This window comes from Ciona robusta, chromosome 8 (genome assembly GCF_009617815.1).
Source record: "Ciona robusta chromosome 8, ASM961781v2".
In the NCBI taxonomy this organism is placed as follows: Eukaryota; Metazoa; Chordata; class Ascidiacea; order Phlebobranchia; family Cionidae; genus Ciona; species Ciona robusta.
The window spans coordinates 5,112,322-5,132,995 of NC_143242.1; the positions used below are offsets into that span (position 1 = coordinate 5,112,322).

Consider the following 20,674-nt stretch of genomic DNA (forward strand, 5'->3'; position numbering starts at 1 on the left):
CGGGCAATTCGTTCTACTTGACCTTTTTCCTGTTGCGCGTCTAAAAAGTAAATTTTACTCGCATTGGCAACATAACGAACAATCGCTTTAGTGTCAACAGAGGCATCGTCGCGTAAAAGGGGCTATTTTTAAGATCTGAAAAACCGCCCATTAATTGACCAAGCCACTTCAGTGTACACGTTAGTCGACAAGCTGAAAACACCGAAGAGTTCACGATATGGCCTTAATGGATGCGTGGGCACATATAGCGCGAGTGTCAGGTGAAAGTAAAACCCGAAATCAAGAAACGAAGATGGTTATTTCCAAAATACCAATTCAAATTTAAAGAAGAGTCATTTATATGACGGAAGGGCAATTAGGACTTAATTCTTGGGAACCGTAGGTACTTGTGACGCAGTGACACCGCATTTAAACGGAAGGGTAAACAACTGCCCAATAAACAGGTTTAATTGCTGTAAAGTTCGACTTGACGACCTAAGATTTGCCTCATTCGGGACAGTCAGTACGTATCGTATTATGTACCAGTAAAAGCTCTAATGACGCAGTTCTATTATAAGATATATATATACGACACGCGTGTAATTCCGAATCTGTTTGTTTTCTTTTACCCGTCGCGCTTAACCAGACGCAATTCGTAGTCATTCAGTTTTCAAAAGTCACGACTACGCTTGCTTGGCCAGTTAGTATCCTTAAGCTAGAAACTTGCGGTCCGTTCAATATTATAGGTTAACGTCGCTTGAGGATAAAGGCAGCGGTTGAGAAATTATTACAGTAGTGATTCTGGCGTAGGCCTATACCGGTTTAAGATTTGAAATGTAGTTAGTTTGGTTTGTAGGTAGTTATTAGTGCTGGTAATAACTACGTTGTTAATAGAATATTATACAGTAGATATGAGAAAGAGAAAGGGAAAGCGACAGTACTTGACCTTGACAGCGTTGCACTTGTTCCATGATCATGTAAACACAGCCGTTCGGATTAAGGATTATAGAAAGATTAAACGTGTAAAAATTTTAAAACTGTTATCACAAATGCAACACTTTAATACTGTGTATTTTTTGTATGTAATATAATCTCAATTTTTATTACAAATGCAGTACTTCAATAATGTGTAATTTTTGTACGTAAAATGGTCTAATTTTTTATTAGTAGCGCAATAATTGGATATACTGTGTTATGTTACTGTGAAATGTTTAGAAAATTTTAATATGCAGGACAGTACGCCAATAACTATTTTTGTAAATTTAGAAGTTTTGTATTAGGGTAGCTTTTAGGAAACTGAAGTACCGTGGAACTATATACAAGTTTTGCATTCTGTTGTTGCGATGTACTTTCAAAAGTTACAAGAGGTATGTGTTCTAATCTAAGTATCGGAAGTTACCGTTTATAATTAATTACAAAGAAACACCCCAGGTCAAAACTTCCTATAAACAATAAGCGTTTATGTGTTGATAGGTGATTAAACTAAACTTGTTTCTTTTAGGTGGAGTCTAATTGACCTGTCAATCAAGATTTGAAACTGGGGAGAATTAGCAATTATAACGGATGGAAGAAACAAGTTTGGACCGGAATGAACTTGCTGACCAACAGAATGCTGAAGTAAGAACGTTAACTCGAAATACGGATGTTGAGACGAATATGAAGGAAGCTGAAACGGCTGAAGTCCCTGTAATACGGGATGATAAAGACGACGAAATGGATTTGAAAGTTGAAGAGTATTTGCTACAATTGGATAATGATGACGATTACAGTGACGTGTTATGGGAGGTAAGAAGTGCGGAGTCTTTTTCTGTGGACGAAAATTCGGATGAAGATTCGTTCCCGATCACAACACGTTCGTGTAGGTTGCTTACGAAAGATGACGCGCTATCGTACTCAAGAAAATCGCTGGTGGACAGTAGCTTGCAGTCAATTCCCGAAACAACCGTTTGCCCTGAAGCACCGGGTAATGCCGGTAACACAGATCGAGAAGATAAGGGAATTGGACCGAATACCGTGGAGGATTCTGGAACCGAGTCAAGTAAACGTCCGTCTGGGTCAGTCAAGTCTGACAATGATATCAAACAAAACAAACTTTCAGCTGAAGTTGAAGTTGAAAAAGAATTTACCGCTGAAACGGTTCCAGACGAAAATCCAAGCATTGCTCGAGGCAATGAAACTCAACCAACAGCAAGCAAGTACAATGGACAAGATAAATGTACGCGTACGTGTTCCAACGATACATCACAATCCGTATCGTCCAGATCGGCAATTTCCGTGTCAGATATTCCCAATAAAAAAAATCGACGAAAACATGTTTCGGCCGTAGCGTCCACAGACACTGACTCGACTTCTGTCTCTGGAAAAGCATCGAAACGAAAAGTTTTGCGCAACTTTAGCGAACGTTCAGTGTCTTCGCTGGTACGTTTTTTCGATAAGCGAAAGCGTGGCATAAAAAAGCGTTTCTCTATACGAAAAGTCGTGGACCTTGGGCGACTTAAAACATCCGAAACGCAAACTCAGATGGACGCGACAAACGTTTCGGAAGACCAGTCTCCAAACAAGGACACAGCCACGACAAACCTGCCGCAAACGAATGCAATCGACCTCGGGGCGGTTCAGAACGAGGCTATCAATACAACGAACGACGAATCACTTACAAACAGCAACAAATTTTCGTTTCCGTGTCAAAATTCCGACACCTCACTCTCCCCCCTGTCGTCCCCAAGTTCAAGTCGGAGTGACGTGGTATGTTATGAGCCAATATATCCACAGCTTAGCTTACAAGAAGTGACACAAACTTTTAATACGCTTTCGACGACAGACACCCCCGTAGTAGCCGTAGCGGAAGGTACTGCGCTTCAAAACGGGGACTGTGCCTGTGTATGCAACGAAAAAGATTCAAATATTAAACCACTAGCTCCAAAAGTGGAAATAGAACCACCAGCTCCCAAATTTGAAACAGAAACTGATACAAACATTAAAGTACAACCGTCTGATGCGTCAGATTCCTCAGTACCTATACAACAGGAGCCTGTGGCGATGGAAACCCCCCCGCCACCACTCACGCCACCATTTAAAACCATGGCTCCTGACGCCACGCCAGATTATATCACGCCACAGATTGACACTAAACCTATTTCCACAACACCACATGATGAAAGCGCCCGACTCTCCCCAGAGGTACAGGACTACTCTGTAGACACCGGATTTGAATCAGAGGAATCTATAGACTCTGGTTGTCCTATCGTAACTCCGAAGTTGGAGAAGACAAAAACTGAAATCATCGTCGATGTCCATCGACCTTCCTCTGCTATAGAAGCTTCAAAAAAGAAATCTGTAAAAGTAGCTCCAGCTGAACCTCCCAAACCAACGCCAGCGGTAAATACTGAAGTTCCAAGGAAATGCAACAAAAAGTTGCATCGCCCACGACATATAGAAACACAAACACACGCAGAAGACGTGAAACATAATCCTCGCAATCTTCGACAGCAGCAAGAACGTCGCAAAACTCCAAACTCCCTCGCCTCATCGACCCGAAACTCCGTTGAATATGATGATGAAACTTTGCAACAGTTGTTCACAAAAGAAAAAGCCTTAACTGTTCAAACCATGCCAGATGAAATCTTCGGGCCGCAAGATTATGCCATGACGGTTTATCAGCCACATCTAGCTGTGGGTAACCCGCAATTTATGCATCCGGGTATGCTAATGCCAAACGGACAGCAACATTTCGATCCAGGAATTTATCACCGACAACAATTCCAGTCTCCATATGATATACCCCAAAGACCTAGCTTTATTGAACCGAGACCACAAGAGCCTATGAGAATGCAGGATCCGTATGCGTTCCACGCACCCCCTCCAAACGCTTACATGCCCCCACCCCCACAATTCCACCCTGCTTTTCCTCCCCGAATGCAGCCGATGTTTGTTCGCAACCCTCCGCCATTTAACCCCCGGTTCGAGCAATACCAACACCATCAGCACGGCCCACGCGAACCGCCACACCGACCGCCATTTATGGAACACATCGAAATGCCACAACCTAGGCCACAACGCATGCGAATGCCGCCTGAGGATGCGAACTCTGAAACTTACATGCGTACATGGATGAATGAAATTGAGAATAACTGTGATCGACTGGTAATGGACGTCAGTCCAGGTTTTAAGCAAAATTTTATCCCCGAGCGTTTTCCGCCTCCACGGAGAGTTAGTTTCGGCGAAGATTTAGTTCACGAAGACTACAACGGTGAAGAAGCGCACGAGCCCGATGTATATGATCTTTACCACAACCAGTATCTACCTCAAACCGACCGCAGCAACTTAGCATTCGGTCCAGTCATAGAAAGACGTGGGCGTCCAGGACTAAATAGGCGAGTCAGCGCAAAACGTAATCGACCATCGTTTGAGCAACAAAAGTTCGACGAACACAAGATGAACGCACCCGAAACGTATGACGACTTTGTTCAAAGGTTGTCGCGAGAGTTACGGAACCCTGATCTTGGTTTACACGAATACAACTTTCGGTGTGATATCATGACTTGTATAAACCGGTTACAACCAGTTGTGAGGTGGAATGTACTCTTCCAGTTTTACGAAGAAGCAATGTCAAGGTACGTCACTTTAACTTTAGTCCACAGATATGTATGTACAATCATACAGTGTGTTGTTAACTTTTTAATATAACCCAAACTACAGCTTGACAAAAACGTCAATCTAAAATGTGGTTACGAAACAATATAAGTATAAAGAAGTACAGTGGCTTACTGGCAGCATTTTTGATACCAAGCAATTTGTTTTAGGTTCGAGAGAATTCTGATGTCTAATTTAAGTCCGGTGAACAAGGAGAAGGAATGGAAAATGATGTTAGACAGAATGGTCGATGATATTCATTATTTTAATGTGGTGAGTTCACGTTTTGGGCCAGGCACTCACTGCTGTCTATATTTATATACTTTACTGCATTATTAGCATATAGGCTAGCAAGGCCACTAGCCAGCAGTGACTTTCTTAAGCGAATATTGCGCAAGTTAAAGAATAACCGTAATAACGGTTTACTTAAATGAGAATTATGATGCTATTGTAGAGTGGGGTAAGATGGGACATGAATTCAATCTATTTTTTTGTCCTGAATTTGTAATAAACAAAGAATATTTACATAATAAAAATAGGTTTTACCCCACCCTACTATATAAAAATGCGTGGGCGAAAAATAATTCAATACATGGTGTAGCATATACACGGCTCTGATAAGGCTTAGTGGAAGATTTAAACTTAAACTTCAAGACAACCTTAAACCGTTGTCATATTAATATGTCATTCAACACTATCGCTATAGAACCCTCAAAATTAGAACAGCTAGTCCATAAGAGAAACGTGCTCAAATGTAAATAATACTCGCAAAAATCAAGATAGTGCCTGTAATAAAACATAGCTTACTTGAAAATGTAACTTCTTTTTGTTGCTACGTAGGAATTGTCGCCACGTGATACCCGAAGACCATCCATGACGTCAGGTATTGAACCAAGATACCCTTCTAGATAAAAGTTATGGAATTACCGTTTAAGAATACACAGCATATGCAAGTCTTACTTCAAAATAACGAAAAGCTGAACGCAAACAAGGAGAGAGTTTTGAGAAATCCTTTCGTACAATGTTCAAACTGTTCTTATTAATGCAGTTTTTATGTTTTAATATTTTCACGTCAAGTTTACATAGACTACTGTGGGAAAAATGGGGCACCTTTGGCACATAATGTTCAAATATCCTGATTGTGTTTTAAACATTTAACAACGACCTATAGAAGTGGCAAGAATGCGATTTTGTAGTTCTCTTCTTTGTTTACTACCAAATAGGACGAGAAAATAAAACGAAAAGGTGTTCCATCTTCCCCCACCCTACTATATACCATACTTGCAACGCATGGACTCGTACGCATTTGCTGTTTACAATCCATTTTCAAATCTTGTTTTTTATATAGCAGTATTGTTGTTTTGATCACGTTTATGCAATGTGAGTAAAAATTAGGATTATGCTTAACGTTTATTGCACATGTAGGGTATAATATAAGAATTTAAAAATCACTTGTTCTGCTCAGACAGCGTTTCGACCGCGGCTCAATTATTTTATGAACCATAAACGATAAGTATAGTAATATAGTGAAACGAAATGATCGAACTGTTTCGCTCGAGAAGACGCTGTGGCCTCACGATCGTGTCGTCATTAATGACGTAATCAAATGAAATCAGGGTATATAACACGTGAAAGTAATATCGTGAGTGAAAAAATACCACACAACAGTGTAACACTAATCAAATTCAAGCAATTGCTCAGAAATAGCAAGGTTGATCAAAAATCCTGTGGTGGTGGTGTGAAAGTTTTTAGACCTAACATCTTCAGGTTTGATGATAGTTTTTCCAGCGCCGGTCTCAGACCCAAGAGAGCGAAGCTTGTGCAGCAGCTCTGTGGTTTTCTCATCAATCCCCTAATACAGAGATATAAGAACTAGGTAAAACAAATTTCGAGCATGGTAACTCGTAAGCATGCATGAGGTGTATGAAACAGAACACCTGTGTATAACAACTTTTAATGCCCTTTACGGGTAAAACAAGTTCAAGTTACTCATTCATGTCTACTTTATGATGGTTTGTAATCTTATTCTTACCATGATGAGCTGTTTGTTTGAGGAAGATTCATTTTTACAGATTTCCAACATTTTCTTCGCAATGTCTTTATGCAGCTTTCCCATAGTCAGTGATTCTGCAATAAACATATTATTTGCTGTATAATTACTTTACAAAGCATGAGTGACAACTGGATGTGAAATTAGGATTAAGGTTTAGCCAAAGAACAAATATTCACCCACAAAGTAACATACATGGTAACTCAAAAGCTGGCACGAGGTGTATGAACACCCGTGTTATAATGACTGTCGTCTTCCGGCCACGCCAGGATAAAGCAAGTTACATTCATTTCTTCAACCAGTATATCGGTAATAAATGAATATATGGGTAATAAATGAACCTACACCTATTTTAACTGCAAATACTAATTTCCATGAGAAACTTATACCTTTAGCATGAGGTGATACAGTTATAGTTTTAGCCGGTACATTTGCATAAATATCATAATCTTCTTGTTTCAGTAAATCTTCCTCTGTAGTTCCAACAATAAAGTGAGGCAGTTTGAGCAATGCAGTAAGCTCCTGTTCCTTATCATGCACCCATGGGTATAAGCAGTTCCAATCTTGTCTATGCCAGACAAATGCTGGCAGAGCTCTGTACAAGAAATAAAAAAAAACTTCTTTTTGCAAAATTCGTCATTAAGCGGGTTTTATACAAACATTTGAAAACTGTAGGTTAAGCAATTAATTTTGATAAAAAAATGTCAAGGTTAAAAAATACCAGACACAACATTTTCGAACCAATAGATGGTTTAATGATGTTACAACCATGTGATAAACAGGCAAAACGCATCAACTGATCAATTTCTCACCTTGTTATTTCAAGTAGAAGTTCCAACTTATTATGATAAACTAATACTTTCTTTTTGAGCAAGATTGCAGTGTACAGAATGATCGATTGGATTTCAAACACGTTGATTACATCTAAACGACAAAATAAAATAATCAAAGCAAAAAATAATATAAGAAAATAATCAAATTCTCTATCTCTTGACAGGATAGCAAAAAATTCTACAGACATTCTAGTGGGTGGCAAAATGGTTAGCGCGTCTGACTCTAACACATAGCTTATGAGTTCAAGGCTCGTGATTGCTACCCCTTGTAGGGTATGTGTCCACTTAAAGACAATTGCTCTAACTAACCCAGTGGTCACTATTGTGTTATCCAAATTATCAGCAACAAATAAAAATAAAAAATTACTCACACTGACAAAGTAACATACTTGGTAACTCATAAGCTGGCACGAGGTGTATGAAACTCGTTTTCCAGCCATGTGAGGATAAAGCAGAATACATTCAAATATAAGATATCACAACCTTTTAAGGATGCAGCAGTGTAGGCTTTTTCCTGCGAAAAACTCTGTACTTTAAACACTCCATTGCTGTTACTGTGGCACAAGCCTTTAGTAACGATCATGAGATATTGCTCCAATATTCGGACAGGGTTTCCACTTTCTTCATAGAACTTGCTTAGTATTCGAGTAAGAACGGCATATTTTTCTGGGTTAAAATCGCTGGCCAGAAGCACAATGGAAAAATATGCGACCTGTAAAAGTAAGTCACCTATTTAAACAGTAAGTGTATTGTTTTGGATAAAGCAGTTGTTCTGATATAATTAGGCCCTTTAAGTAGTAAGCAAACATCATTTATTTGTATATAGGCCTAATACTAAAAACTAAGTGACTAGAACTTAATTTCTTGTTTAGTATCCAGATGTTTACAAAAAACATGCTCAACGCCAAAAATACAATAAAACAACATTGTAATTTGGTAATTAAAAATTTTATGTTTAAATAAAATTGTAGTATGAAAATAATAAAATACATGACATACTGTATTATTTATATACAGATTACAGATACGATAACATATATCTGTATAATAACATATATTTGTACCGATTTAAGAGGTGTTGGTTCACTTGGTGCAGCAGTAAATATATAATACCATTGTTTCATATAATGGCTAAATACAAATGGAATTATTTTGCTCGCATCAGGTTTTTCATTCCAACTCAAGCAGCATTTACTCAGTGCATATTGTTTCTCATCTTGGGTAAGTGAAGGATAAGTCCATGTCCACATTAAACCATTATCTTGGTCTTTTTCTGAAAAAATCATGCATACAGTTAGGAAACAGGTATAAAAAAAAACAGTTTTTATAGCAGCTTTGAAAACTCATGTGATTAGATACGATGAGACCCATTAGTTATAGTACTATTTATACCAAATTCAAATATTTATATAATTTAGTGCAATAGCCCAGTGGTTAGAGCATTTGTATTGTAATATAGATATACCAGATTCAGTGCTTATTTTATTGTGGCCTAATGTGTTCTTCGGTAAGCCACATAACACCAACGGTCATTGCTTTAACCGAAAAATATTCACTAATGGCTTTTTTAAATATTCATTCATATAAAATATTAAATAATATTTATACACCAAGTCATATGCTTGGTAACTGATAAGAAACGTAAGGGTATAGAAAAGAGACTCGGGTTTTAACAAAAAAATGACCGTCAATGTGAGAATACCCAAGTTACTTCATTTATATTTTCTTACCAACAATCCCAACAGCTCTTAGTGAGGTGAGCTCCATGTTTAGATTACCACTTCAAGAAGAAAAGTTGAACAGATTTTAATCACACTCACATAGTTCTAAGAAGAAAGAAATAGGAAGTGAAATAAAAAAACACCTTGCTAAAAACAAAAACGGTACAAAAAAAGAAAACTGTTAAAAACTGAATGTTGTAAAACGAAATAAAATTCATGATAAAAAGGCACAAAATGCGAGTAAAACAACAAACTGTTGCAAATAAACCTTAAAACACAAGAACATTGCGAACCCATACATTATAAAATATCATAAATGACATAATGATATCACAATTGCGTCATTCAACTTTTTTGTAGATTCCAACCAGATTTGTGTCGGCTGTTACCACAATAAAGGTCATGTCGGAATTACAGGAAATATCATTATATATTGTCCCCTTTTTAAACTTTAAAAGCAAGTCGCCACTCGTGTTGGTGCATTTTGGAAAGGGTATAATTCGGGAAGGTTCTGTTATTTTATCCGGGACAATTGCTTTGGATTTCTTAGCTTTGTAGGAAGAGGTTTCTTCAAGGGCGTCAGATAAATTATAAATCCAGATATTACCAACTTCATCACCGGAAATAATTGAACATTTTGGCACACAAGCTGCCATGTTTATAAAGCATTGCTTTGTGTTGGACCATTTTAATTCTTTAAACACTGGTACAGTGATTACGCTCACTTTGTTGCCTTTTGTTGCTTTTAATTTAGGCTCAACATCAGAGAACTTCCAGAGAAAGATACAGCCTTGTTGGGATACCTTAGTAGCAAGCATATCATCAGTTAACATTGCCAAGGCATCTACCATTGATTCGTCCATTTTTGTTCCTGAAAATCTTAGCTCAGATAGATCATCATTGACTATAACAGAAGATCTGCCCCTTGGAAATGTTTTCATTATATCATTTGATTTCCAACAATACAACCCATATTCGCTTGCGCAGAGAAGATACCCACCAATAGGGGGAATGCAGAATTTAAGTGGTGTTGCATCAATCCCTACAAATCGCATCAACTTCTTCCACGAGAATTTATATTCAGGTATAGTAGGGACATCTATATCTATCATATAAACGTTTCCTTTTTTATCCCCTGTCAACAAATACGTAGGGCAATATGGAGAGAACATCACTGTTTGAATCGGAGATGAATGAGCATTAATGCGGCCATAACACAAGCCTTGTTTAGGGTGGAGTAAATGAATAAAGCCCAAGCAACCAGCAGCCACAAGAATATTACTCTTGTGTTTATTTATATTTAATGTAGACCAAGCGACGACGTAGAATTCTTCATTTTTTTGTTGAAATCGCATTTGCACTTTCGCCGTTGTGCATTCAGTGATGCATACCGTGTCCCCGCCACACGTTGCAACAAGATTTGTTGTTTTAGATTTTTCTTCGATGTCAGGTTCAAATGAGCAGCACCACACCTATAAACAGTTCAACATTAATTTGGGCAAAAATAAATATTAAAAAACAAACCAAAGGGATATTAAAATAATTTTTTGGTAAAAGCAACACAAATAACTCTCTATAAATAAACAAATAAAAGATTCTTACTTGTGTTGAAAAGTCACTTGAACCATTATCTTTACTATGGCACTGAAGAAATGAAAAAGGAGAAAAGACATCTCCACAAGTTTCTTCAGTATGTCGATTCTTTGCTTTTCTAGTTAGCTTCTTTTCAGATTTGACTGCAGGATTTTCCTCAGAGCTTGATGTATCATCTACTATTTCCAGCAGTAGATTACTACCAGGGCATTCAATTTTAAACAACACAAGTTCTTTTGCAATTGCTTCAATTCTCCAAAGGCGATACCCTTTTAGAGAATTAGGTCCATAATGTACTTTTGCTTTGGCACGCTGTACAAATTCGTTCTGCAACTTCAAGACATCTTTTTCAGTTGAATCATCAGGAATATTGTCGGCAAATTCTTTTTTCCAAAGATTGTTAATTCGAACTATCAACTTCTTTGTGAAAGTCTCTCGTAATTTGTCGCTCTCTTCTAAACCCTTTCGATCCAAGCGGTTTAAATTTTCCAGCAGGAATGTAATCTTATATCGATCGTCTACAGTCAGGCCAATGTTCCCAAATATATCAAGATCAATCAGACCTGGAAACCTTTTTACCCATTCCACAGAAGCAACTCGATTATTCGAAATATCCAGGTATTGCAGTTTTTTTAACACAATACCTTCCGGTATGCATGTTAACCGATTTCCTGACAAATTTAGTTCAACTAGAGACGATAGCTTGTTCAAAACGTCAGGTCGCAAATCATCGTCGCATAATTCAAGCCCACACAGTCGCAAATCTTCTATTTGGTCGAGTTTTGCTACACCAGTTATTTTCAGAAGAAAAGTTTCGTCCAGACTTCCCTTCCACGCTGCGTATTTCTCCTCACTAGTTAATTCACACATTTCTACACAATATACTGCAATACAGTACCAATGAATAGAGTAGAACACGCTTTTTACCGCTACAACATGAACGCAACCGAAAACAAGCGAAATTCCCCAATGCGATTGTTTCTTTCATGAATGAACAACTAAGTGGGGAGAAAAGGTTTGCTCAGTATCTCATTTCAAAATTTCACCGTCGAGTCCAAAGTTTGGGGGATTTTTCCTCACAATTGAATTGATTGTGACGCATTTACGATTGTAATTTATTTTGCTTGAAACTTTATTATACAGTGGTAAATACATATCCGGTACTTTTAAAAATGTACAAGGGAAAACCTCGTTCGGGAAACCTGCTCGGCGCGCCGTCCATCGAAAGCGGCGACCAGCTGTCGATTGGCGAGTTGTCTAAGGGGGAAAATGAGGAACTTGCCCCAACCATTGATCGCAAAAAGGTCATGGAACGTCTGGAAACTCTAGTAAACGAAATCCAAGCCTCGGCGGCCGACGAACCGGAAGAAAACGCTTCCACCACGGAGTTTGGCAACCTAAAGACCCTTCAAAGGTATTTACTAAAAGCACAAATTGCTCTTCATGAGTTAGACAATGAGCGAACCGAACAAGTGGCAACCATACTTGGGATATCCAAAACCGATTTTACTTCCGAAAAAGACAGCCTGAGCCAGCACTCTGCTGGCGAAGTTGACCTGCTGCAAAAAGATGATACTTCCTTAGATTTTGCGGCCCACCTAAAACGACAGAAGCTCCAATCTTTAATTTACATATCCCAGCTAATCGTGTTACTGATTATGTACTTTGGTCTATTCATGGCTTACAAACACGCAGCCGCATTGAAAGAAAAACTAATTCTGGAAAAATCCAAACTCCTGGACAGTTTCTCAACCTCCGATCCAAAATGCCAAGCAGAATTTCAAATTCCCGATTTTTCAAAGATAAAATGCTACACTGCTGATGGTAATCTTAAATCAAAAGTACCGACAGAGATCGGGTCGGTATGCGAATTTTCATGCCATTCTGGTTATCGGTTAACTGGGAAAAGCACCACTAAATGTGTTTTGAACAAGTACAATGCAAGCTGGTCCAAACCATTTCCCGTGTGTAAACATTATCCTTGTTCTGCAGTACAAGACCGAGATTGCAATGGCTTACGAAACCTTGGAATTGCCCACGAAAGCGGGGTTTATGAAGTTGTTCAGTGTCAAACATACAAAACCTTGCAAGTTTATTGTAACTTCCTCGCTGACGGTGGTGGGTGGACGGCAATACAACGTAGATTGGGCCCTGACACCAGCTTTGATAAAACACAACGCGAATTTCAAACCTATTTCGGTAAAGCAACGGGTAGCTATTGGCTTGGGCTAAGCAACATTAATGTTCTGACAAACGCAGTGCCTCAGTCTTTGCTTGTAATATTAATTGAACGAAAAACTAATTCAAAAGCATACGCATTTTACGATTATTTCGCCGTATCGAACTTCAAAGAAATGTACCGACTACATGTTTCAGGCTATAATCGCCAAAAGGCGCTTGCATTTGGCAAAGAAGCGGGTGATGGGTTACAAGTTTCGAATGGAATGCAATTTACAACTAAGGGAGAGGATCGTGATTGGAACGCGTTGAAAAATTGTGCGAAGCTTGCCAACTCAGCCTGGTGGCATAGAAACTGCACAGATGCAAACCTTAATGCAGAATACAGCCTAAGATCATCATACGGGAAGCAGACGTTGTATTGGAGGCCATGGAAAAAAATGGCCGCTCTAAAAAGCGTTGAAATGTTTATTAGGCCAAAAATAAACTGATTTCAAATGGTGGTTTAAAAAGATCCGACACAGCATTATACGCAATACGCCCTTAAATTTAAAAAAATAGTAGACATTTAACGTCTGGACAAATGATGACATCACTGAAGAACACGCATTGTGTTTTATTCACGTCTGGGAGACCATAAGGAAACCCACAAAAAGGGGGAAGTTACACGTAAAATAAATTTAACGTCCAAAGCACTATATTTTTATTAGAGTGAAAATAACGAACAATTTGCCCCAATTGTAACCTGATATATGCTGAACAGCAACTAAGGCTCTCTGGGCCCAATAAAAAGACGACGATACATGCGGTTGAACGATAATACCAACCAAGTCTAATAACGTTAGTTGCTTGAAACATTAAATCGAAATGAAGGTACAAATAATCTTAACTTTTTTCATCCTGCTCTTCTTGAACGCTGCATCGGAAGCGACAAACGGACGGTTCATTGAAGCAACTGACAAGTTAGTATTTTCTCGTTGTTAAAACATTATGTTACATTTTTCTGTGTGAATAAACAGGATAGTGGAGAGGGTGAAGATGGGACACCTTTTCATTTTATTTTCTTGTCCCATTTGGTAGTAAACAAAGAACATTTAAAGAATTATAAAATCGTATTCCCACTGCTAATTTTTGGACAGTTGTTACAATTGTCTTAAACACAATCAGAGATTTTGGTATTATGCTAAAGGTGTCCCGACTTACCCCACCCTGCTATATGGTACAAATTAGAAAATCAGCGAGTATATACATATTTACTTTAAAAACTACGCCTTTTTCTTAGAAAACACAAATTTGCAACACAAATTATTTTTAGTAAAACTGACAAAACATCTTAATCATTTTTATGTGACAAATTGTACTTTATAGGTGCATGCGTATGGGTTCACCAGTTCGTCGACGTGTGGTGATAACGTGGACGGAAAACGCGTTTCATTGCAAAGGATTTTCATTTTACGGAGTCCAGTGTGCCGAATTATGTCGCACTCGAAGCGTAAATACAGGTTTCAAGACCAAAACGACGTACAAAGTTATCCGCAGTTTTTACGACCAAGAGAAAATTCGAATTCCAAAAGGATGCGCATGTGGCCTATGGAGCGATACGAACAATCAAATTTCCTTTTAAAATTGCAACCTTTTTTGTAGTAAGCACATTTTCGCACTGTTTTATTTATTATGTACAGCTAACGATTTGAGACAATTAGTATATTTATTAGCCCCTGTGCTTTATATAGTAAGAATAAATTCCCTCCGCTAAAAACTTGACTAGTTTCGTTTTAATAAATAAGTGACCGCTCTAACCAAACTAACAGTTTATTTTGGTAACAACTAAGTTTATTTTGTAAGCAAGCATGCGACAGCATCTACAACGCATGCGGTTACCCGTTTCTTTCCACACTTCGTTTCGATAGAATTGTCTGACAAATGGGTAGGGGGACAAAACAATTACTCTGTTTTGCATATAAGCAGTAGAGATTAATTTACTTCCAATTTTGCAAGCTTTAAGTTACGTCACGTAATTACCCAAATCGCGCATAAGAATCGTAATTTCGGCAATGTCGCGACATTGGAAGTAAAGGTGTCGCGACAACACTACTTTCTCTCATATTTTTATCGTTTTAAGAAGAAGGGGAAATCAAAACTTGTTTGATCAGACGTTCTCTCGTATGGCGGTTATTATGACTTTATTTTGGATACGATTTTGAGCGATATTAACGCATTGCTATATTGCATGCTTTAAACGTAAAATTATTGCAAAATAAGTAATTTCAATATGAGAGTCGCACAAAGTTTAGTTCCAGCTCGGTTTTTAGTCCTTATTGCACACCTTGTAATAGTAATTACCATGTTCTGGTCGCTGGTAAGTACGATACGTTATAACGTGTTTTTTCATGTTATGTTAATTCCCCTACAAAATATAGGTACTTTTTAAACGAAAACTCATTTTTACTAGTAACTGTCTGTGCTAATTTTACTAGCAACTGTGCCTTTTATGCACATGGCAAATTTTAAAATAGTAGTTCTGATTAAAATTATCATTTTGTTTAACTTGTATGTTAAAATAAAATGTATTCATTTTATAATAGAACAACACAGTATTTTCTGTTCTAGGACATCAACTTACCAGCGTGTTTGCCTGCTTCATTTACAACAGCCCAGTACAATGAAAAACAAACTTTATTAATTGTCCTTCTTTCAATCACACTTGGCATGTTCTTAATAGAACTTGGTGGTTTTGTGAGCGGGTTTTCAATGTTTAATCAATCTCAGTCATTACTATGTAAGTTGGTGCTATTTCTGTTAATGTATGTGAATAAATAGTTGAAAACATGAGAATTTTGTCCAATCAGAACTGTACGAATTTTGATGTCCACCCAACTACCAAATTCAACCTGTTTAAAATTAATCCAAGACCCATACACACCATGGGTGTTGGAGTACCAAACCAAGTCAGAGTAACAACCAACAACTATGTCTAAATGTTGGAGTAACAAAAGTCAGGGTAACAACTCTGTCTAAATATTGGAGTAACAAAAGCCGGGGTAACAACTTAGTCAAAATCTTTGGTCCATTGACGTGTATTGCTGTTGGACCTAACCCCTATAAAATTACAAGAGAAACTAACTCTAACTATTCTTTTCAGCAATAGCAGCACATGCAGGAGCATGCGTCTCATTGTCATTTTACTTATTCGATGCGTGGGATTGTAACTTGTATGGTTACATATTCGGATTCTGCAGGTACTTTTTGCAACTGGTATTTCCTTTATTTTATATGCTGCTTCTCAATAATGATTTTACCAATCCTGACAACACTGTAATTAGTAATCAACTGTAGTTAATATCTACAACAGTGTTTCTCAACCTTTTTTGTAAAAATCCTGAATGCTAAGTATAAATTTAAGGTAACTAAACTTTAATTTAAATTTATTTTGCCTAAAAACTATTATTTAATCCCAATATTGGTCTAAGGTCTTTCAAACCATTGTAGTAGCTAGTAGATAGCCCAATCAAGTAGATAGCTCTGAGGTTGAAAAGCAATTATCTAAAATCAGTATTGTTTTCCATTTCCAATAACACTTACACCATCCGGTGATCAAAACAACTAATAAATATAATATATCTATACCCTACTAGCCTCCCAAAAAATAACCATCCATTTCCTGACCTCAAAAATATTTTTCTAACCTCTCAATTTTTACTCTCAGTGTGTTACCTGCAATAACAGAGCTGGGAATAATTGCTTCAGTGCTGTGCTTCAAAAAAGGGTTTTGATTGAAAAAAAAGCTTCCTATTTTAGGTATCTTTACTGTGGATGATATGGTGCGACTTTTTTCTAAAAGCAGTCTCTTTTAGCAATTACATATGTGCACAAGGGTTTTCAGATTGCCTTTTATTAAATCAACACTGAACACAGTTTCATTTTCATATACGTTGTTATAATTATTACTAAATATATTTTTCATGCGGAACTTTGTATTGTACTGCTTTGATACAAAAGCTGTGTATTCAAAAACAGGGAACTTCAAAGGATGTCACAGGATTAATACAGAATTAACTTTTACAACAACTGCTTATGCTAACATAACAAAAAACGGGCAGGACAGGATAGATAGTTCTAATATATGTTTTGTGGGGAAATTATTTAGCAAGTGGTGTACGCCACTTGGCTCCTGCAAATTTGGCAGCTGATCCAAGCTCTTCCTCAATTCTAAAATAAAAGTATAGAATGGTAAAATATTTGTCCTCATTATAACATAGATGTCTTGTTTCACACACCTTGTGTTGTGCCGGTTTACAATTTACCATGTATGAAACTTTGTGGGTAATTTTTGTTGTTGTAGAGTTAATTATTTAAACAACTCATAAGATTGATAAGAAACAACTGGGTTGGAGCAATTGCCATTAAAAGTCTTGCCTAAGGACACATAAACGCAGTCAACCACATTATTAAAAGCTTCGAACCAAAAACTCTAGGCTAGACGTGCGCTAACCATTTGCTATGGTGACAGTCACAAAGCAGTTTAAGCAGTTCTAGAACAAAAACATTACAAAAAGTTTACCTCAAAAGCTGGTTGTACTTTGAAAGTCTTTCAGATCTGCAAGGAGCTCCAGTTTTAATCTGACCAGTGCACAAACCAACCACAAGATCAGCAATGAAGCTATCTTCTGTTTCACCAGAGCGATGAGAGACCATCACACCCCAACCATTAGACTGAGCCAATTTGCATCTAAAAATAACCCATAATATAAATTTTTGTTTATCTATTCAAATAGGAGATCAGATTTATTAAAACAACGAAGAGAAGAAAATTAGCAGAACATAGTCGATAAACACCCGCTGCAGGTAAAAACTACTTAAGTAAAAGTGCCAAATAAAACCTTGTATAACAAGACAACAGTACATGTGTATAAGCTAAGCCAGAAAAAAACACTTACGCATCAATAGCTTCTGTGAGGGAACCAATCTGGTTGACCTTCAGCAACAATGCATTGCAAGCTTTTGTCTCAAGAGCTGTATTGATTCTCTTTGGGTTGGTAACCAACAAATCATCTCTAAAAACATTTTTTTATTTGCTAAAAGAGAATATTTTCTATTCTCATGTAGTAAGGTGCTACAGTGTCATGGGACCTAAAATTTAAGCCAAAGTTTGCCCATTATTTTTAAAAAGTTTTTGTTTTAAATGACTGTTTTCTGTTCTTATGGGTAAGGTGCTACATTGAGGCATGTCAGGGACATAAAATTTAGGCCAGAGTTCGCCCTTTACCAATACCTATCAGTACACAAATAAATTTCCTATGAGCACTATCACAAAATCCAAGGCAATATTCCAACACAATATGATAGAAAATTTAATGTACCCAACAACTTGTTCAGTCACTGATGCAGTGAAGTCAGTGTAACCTTGCCAGTCATCTTGGTCAAATGGATCCTCAATTGAAACAATAGGGTAATCCTTAATGAAGCCACGGTACACATCTCCAAGCTCTGCTGGTGTTTTCTATAACAACAAGACAGGTAATGTAAAAAATCTTTTCCATTTTACACATTCAATAGTTTTGAATGCATCATATTTTAAATGGGGTGAGGGGACCTAGGATTTAGACCAGAGTTGTATCATTAGTCATTACCCATATATTCTGCATTCATATGTATTTGATTGTCATAAAACTGACTTTTATTTAACAAAAAATTATGTCTTACATGTAAGCTGTCAATTTTTGTCATGCAGGCTGTACATATACAATACAACTGTTCTTTCCTAAATACAAACTTACATATCTAGCATTATCCGAAGTATCTCCTGCTGGGCTCTTGAAGTCAAGATCATATTTTCCCAAATCTGCATTCCAGAATTCGGACGCTGCAGTATCCATACAAATCTTTACCTTGTCTGTGTAACCAGCAGTTTTAATTGCTTCCTGTAAATAAAACAGAAAAGTAATGTATAGTACAAGTTGAGAGTAATTAGATTTGGGATAATGCTAAATGCATTAGAAAAAATGTACAGTACAAAACTGAAGGCTTTAGGTTTAGGTGCAAAATATTTTAAAAAATTGGAAAAGCAATTGAAAAATACAAAACAAGTCCTTAAGTTTGGGTAAAAAAATGAACACATTTATACATGTATTTAACACATAATTGCATTTTACATGCATTTTTTGTAGCATCTATCATCTACTGACCATGATCAGCTCAAGAGCTTCTTTATTGCTCATGATGTTGGGAGCAAAACCTCCCTCATCTCCTACATTGGTGGCATCCTGTCCGTACTTCTTCTTAATGACAGTCTTCAAATGTTGGTAGGTTTCGGCTCCCATTCTCATTGCCTCGCTGAATGAAGAAGCTCCGTTAGGAAAGATCATGAATTCCTGCATCGCAAGTTTGTTCCCAGCATGGCTACCTCCATTGATGACATTGAAGGACTGAAAAATGGACATACATCAAGCTTATAATGTAATTTTCTGCGTTGCAAAAGCTATTAAATTATTAATTCTGTACAGATAAAAAAGAGTGTCTGAAAATCAGCACAATTTTGCCAACTTGAAAAGAAAATCCATGCATAGTCATTTGAAATCAATATTGTCGCTTAAGCTTCAATAAATTAGAAAAAAAATCAGGGAAACCTTACAAATAAACTTTTTTAAAGTAACACCTATCCATAATGACAAAAGATCTTGGTGTAACATGTTATCATAAGTTTCTATTTAAAGAATATAAGATGCACAACGTTTAGTTCTATAATGTTCACCAAACAACTTACTGGAACTGGCAATAAAACCTCAGCATTGCCAGCAAGATCAGCAAGATGACGGTACAGTGGAACTCCTTTCTTCGAAGCTGCAGCTTTTGCAACAGCCAGGGAAACACCAAGAATGGCATTAGCACCAAGTTTACCTAAAATAAAATAAATAAAGATTTTGCATGAAATTTGGTAATGAAAAATTTTTTTTTTTAACCTGAAAATTAGCTTTTTTTTTAGCCAGGGAAACACCAAGAAATCTTAATAGAATAAAAACTGTATAAAACTTGATTTTTTGACCTTTGTTTTCGGTTGCATCAAGATCAATCATAATCTTGTCAATGGCAGCTTGATCTGTCAAATCCAATGTTTTTCCAACAAGAGCAGGAGCAATTACGTTGTTAACATTGTTGATTGCTTTGGTGACTCCTGTAATTTAATTTGTGGAGGTTATCAGATGATACAATGTATCTCCAGACTCAATATATCATGTGTTTTAAATCAGAACAAGCTTCTTTCAACCAATTAAATGTAATTATGTTTAAATTGTAATCGTGTTTTAACGACTGTCATTTTGTCGCTACACCCCTACGTTTGCTTTATGTATTTTTTTATACTTTATTACCATAATCGAAGAGACAAATAGAAGTTCTTATCATTATTATATTGGTGCAAAGTGTTCCTAGTTTTACCTTTTCCCAGAAAAGCTTTTGGGTCTTTATCTCTGAGCTCAAGAGCTTCATAGATACCAGTTGAGGCACCGCTGGGAACTGCAGCTCTAAACAAACCTTGTTCAGTAACAAGATCAACTTCAACTGTAGGGTTACCCCGACTGTCGTATATTTGCCGAGCGTGGATTTTGGAAATTGCCATTTTTTCAAGATAACGAAAGGATCTTATTATATAACCTGTAAAAACATACGAAAAATGAATTTTCCTTAGCCGC

At 37.1% G+C, this 20,674-nt stretch overlaps 6 protein-coding genes across 7 annotated transcripts; 3 read left to right on the plus strand and 3 right to left on the minus strand.

The window, feature by feature from the left end:
• Positions 1 to 35: 35 nt before the first annotated feature.
• Positions 36 to 6,062, plus strand: LOC149732616 (uncharacterized). Of its 2 annotated transcripts, XM_089882978.1 has the most exons (5): positions 36 to 1,346; positions 1,481 to 1,596; positions 1,749 to 4,592; positions 4,782 to 4,884; positions 5,452 to 6,062. In XM_089882978.1, exons 2-5 carry the CDS (start codon positions 1,568 to 1,570, stop codon positions 5,521 to 5,523), a joined length of 3,048 nt encoding a protein of 1,015 aa, XP_089739104.1. In that variant the 5' UTR covers positions 36 to 1,346; positions 1,481 to 1,567; the 3' UTR covers positions 5,524 to 6,062. The 2 variants fall into 2 exon arrangements, with proteins under 2 accessions (XP_089739104.1, XP_089739103.1); XM_089882977.1 differs by having other exon boundaries at positions 1,481 to 4,592.
• Positions 6,003 to 9,366, minus strand: LOC149732617 (DENN domain-containing protein 10-like). The gene is made up of 7 exons (XM_089882996.1): positions 9,225 to 9,366; positions 8,559 to 8,767; positions 7,978 to 8,206; positions 7,474 to 7,585; positions 7,051 to 7,256; positions 6,644 to 6,738; positions 6,003 to 6,463 (listed from the first exon to the last, which is right to left on the minus strand). The coding sequence occupies exons 1-7, from the start codon at positions 9,259 to 9,261 to the stop codon at positions 6,287 to 6,289; spliced, it is 1,065 nt and encodes a 354-aa protein (XP_089739122.1). The 5' UTR covers positions 9,262 to 9,366; the 3' UTR covers positions 6,003 to 6,286.
• On the minus strand, positions 9,225 to 11,811 carry LOC149732618 (leucine-rich repeat and WD repeat-containing protein 1-like). The gene is made up of 2 exons (XM_089882985.1): positions 10,818 to 11,811; positions 9,225 to 10,687 (listed from the first exon to the last, which is right to left on the minus strand). The coding sequence occupies exons 1-2, from the start codon at positions 11,676 to 11,678 to the stop codon at positions 9,557 to 9,559; spliced, it is 1,992 nt and encodes a 663-aa protein (XP_089739111.1). The 5' UTR covers positions 11,679 to 11,811; the 3' UTR covers positions 9,225 to 9,556.
• A 169-nt stretch (positions 11,812 to 11,980) lies between these two features.
• Positions 11,981 to 13,942, plus strand: LOC149732619 (uncharacterized). The gene has a single exon (XM_089882991.1). The coding sequence runs from the start codon at positions 11,981 to 11,983 to the stop codon at positions 13,475 to 13,477; it is 1,497 nt and encodes a 498-aa protein (XP_089739117.1). The 3' UTR covers positions 13,478 to 13,942.
• A 1,118-nt stretch (positions 13,943 to 15,060) lies between these two features.
• LOC149732620 (transmembrane protein 107-like) lies at positions 15,061 to 16,956 on the plus strand. Its single transcript, XM_089883006.1, has 4 exons — positions 15,061 to 15,345; positions 15,597 to 15,765; positions 16,129 to 16,225; positions 16,693 to 16,956. The coding sequence occupies exons 1-4, from the start codon at positions 15,259 to 15,261 to the stop codon at positions 16,757 to 16,759; spliced, it is 420 nt and encodes a 139-aa protein (XP_089739132.1). The 5' UTR covers positions 15,061 to 15,258; the 3' UTR covers positions 16,760 to 16,956.
• Positions 16,863 to 20,666, minus strand: LOC149732621 (alpha-enolase-like). The gene is made up of 9 exons (XM_089882993.1): positions 20,421 to 20,666; positions 20,029 to 20,157; positions 19,750 to 19,883; positions 19,172 to 19,411; positions 18,764 to 18,907; positions 18,347 to 18,486; positions 17,924 to 18,040; positions 17,548 to 17,715; positions 16,863 to 17,195 (listed from the first exon to the last, which is right to left on the minus strand). Exons 1-9 carry the CDS (start codon positions 20,599 to 20,601, stop codon positions 17,126 to 17,128), a joined length of 1,323 nt encoding a protein of 440 aa, XP_089739119.1. The 5' UTR covers positions 20,602 to 20,666; the 3' UTR covers positions 16,863 to 17,125.
• Positions 20,667 to 20,674: the final 8 nt, after the last annotated feature.

Bases quoted from the DNA above. Each gene is read 5' to 3' on its own strand.
- LOC149732620 (XM_089883006.1), top strand. From the start codon at position 15,259: ATGAGAGTCGCACAAAGTTTAGTTCCAGCTCGGTTTTTAGTCCTTATT. The intron at 15,766-16,128 runs GTAAGTTGGTGC...TATTCTTTTCAG, and splicing joins TCAATCTCAGTCATTACTAT to CAATAGCAGCACATGCAGGA. The intron at 16,226-16,692 runs GTACTTTTTGCA...TTTTACTCTCAG, and splicing joins TACATATTCGGATTCTGCAG to TGTGTTACCTGCAATAACAG.
- LOC149732618 (XM_089882985.1), bottom strand. From the start codon at position 11,678: ATGTGTGAATTAACTAGTGAGGAGAAATACGCAGCGTGGAAGGGAAGT. The intron at 10,688-10,817 runs GTAAGAATCTTT...AACTGTTTATAG, and splicing joins CAAGTGACTTTTCAACACAA to GTGTGGTGCTGCTCATTTGA.
- LOC149732621 (XM_089882993.1), bottom strand. From the start codon at position 20,601: ATGGCAATTTCCAAAATCCACGCTCGGCAAATATACGACAGTCGGGGT. The intron at 18,041-18,346 runs GTACATTAAATT...AAATGTTTTTAG, and splicing joins GTGACTGAACAAGTTGTTGG to AGATGATTTGTTGGTTACCA. The intron at 17,716-17,923 runs GTAAGTGTTTTT...GGTTATTTTTAG, and splicing joins CTCACAGAAGCTATTGATGC to ATGCAAATTGGCTCAGTCTA.
- LOC149732616 (XM_089882977.1), top strand. From the start codon at position 1,543: ATGGAAGAAACAAGTTTGGACCGGAATGAACTTGCTGACCAACAGAAT. The intron at 4,593-4,781 runs GTACGTCACTTT...AATTTGTTTTAG, and splicing joins TACGAAGAAGCAATGTCAAG to GTTCGAGAGAATTCTGATGT. The intron at 4,885-5,451 runs GTGAGTTCACGT...GTTGCTACGTAG, and splicing joins ATATTCATTATTTTAATGTG to GAATTGTCGCCACGTGATAC.
- LOC149732619 (XM_089882991.1), top strand. From the start codon at position 11,981: ATGTACAAGGGAAAACCTCGTTCGGGAAACCTGCTCGGCGCGCCGTCC.
- LOC149732617 (XM_089882996.1), bottom strand. From the start codon at position 9,261: ATGGAGCTCACCTCACTAAGAGCTGTTGGGATTGTTG. The intron at 8,768-9,224 runs GTAAGAAAATAT...TGATTTTTTCAG, and splicing joins AAGAGCTGTTGGGATTGTTG to AAAAAGACCAAGATAATGGT. The intron at 6,739-7,050 runs GTATAAGTTTCT...TGTTTATTGCAG, and splicing joins TGTATCACCTCATGCTAAAG to AATCACTGACTATGGGAAAG.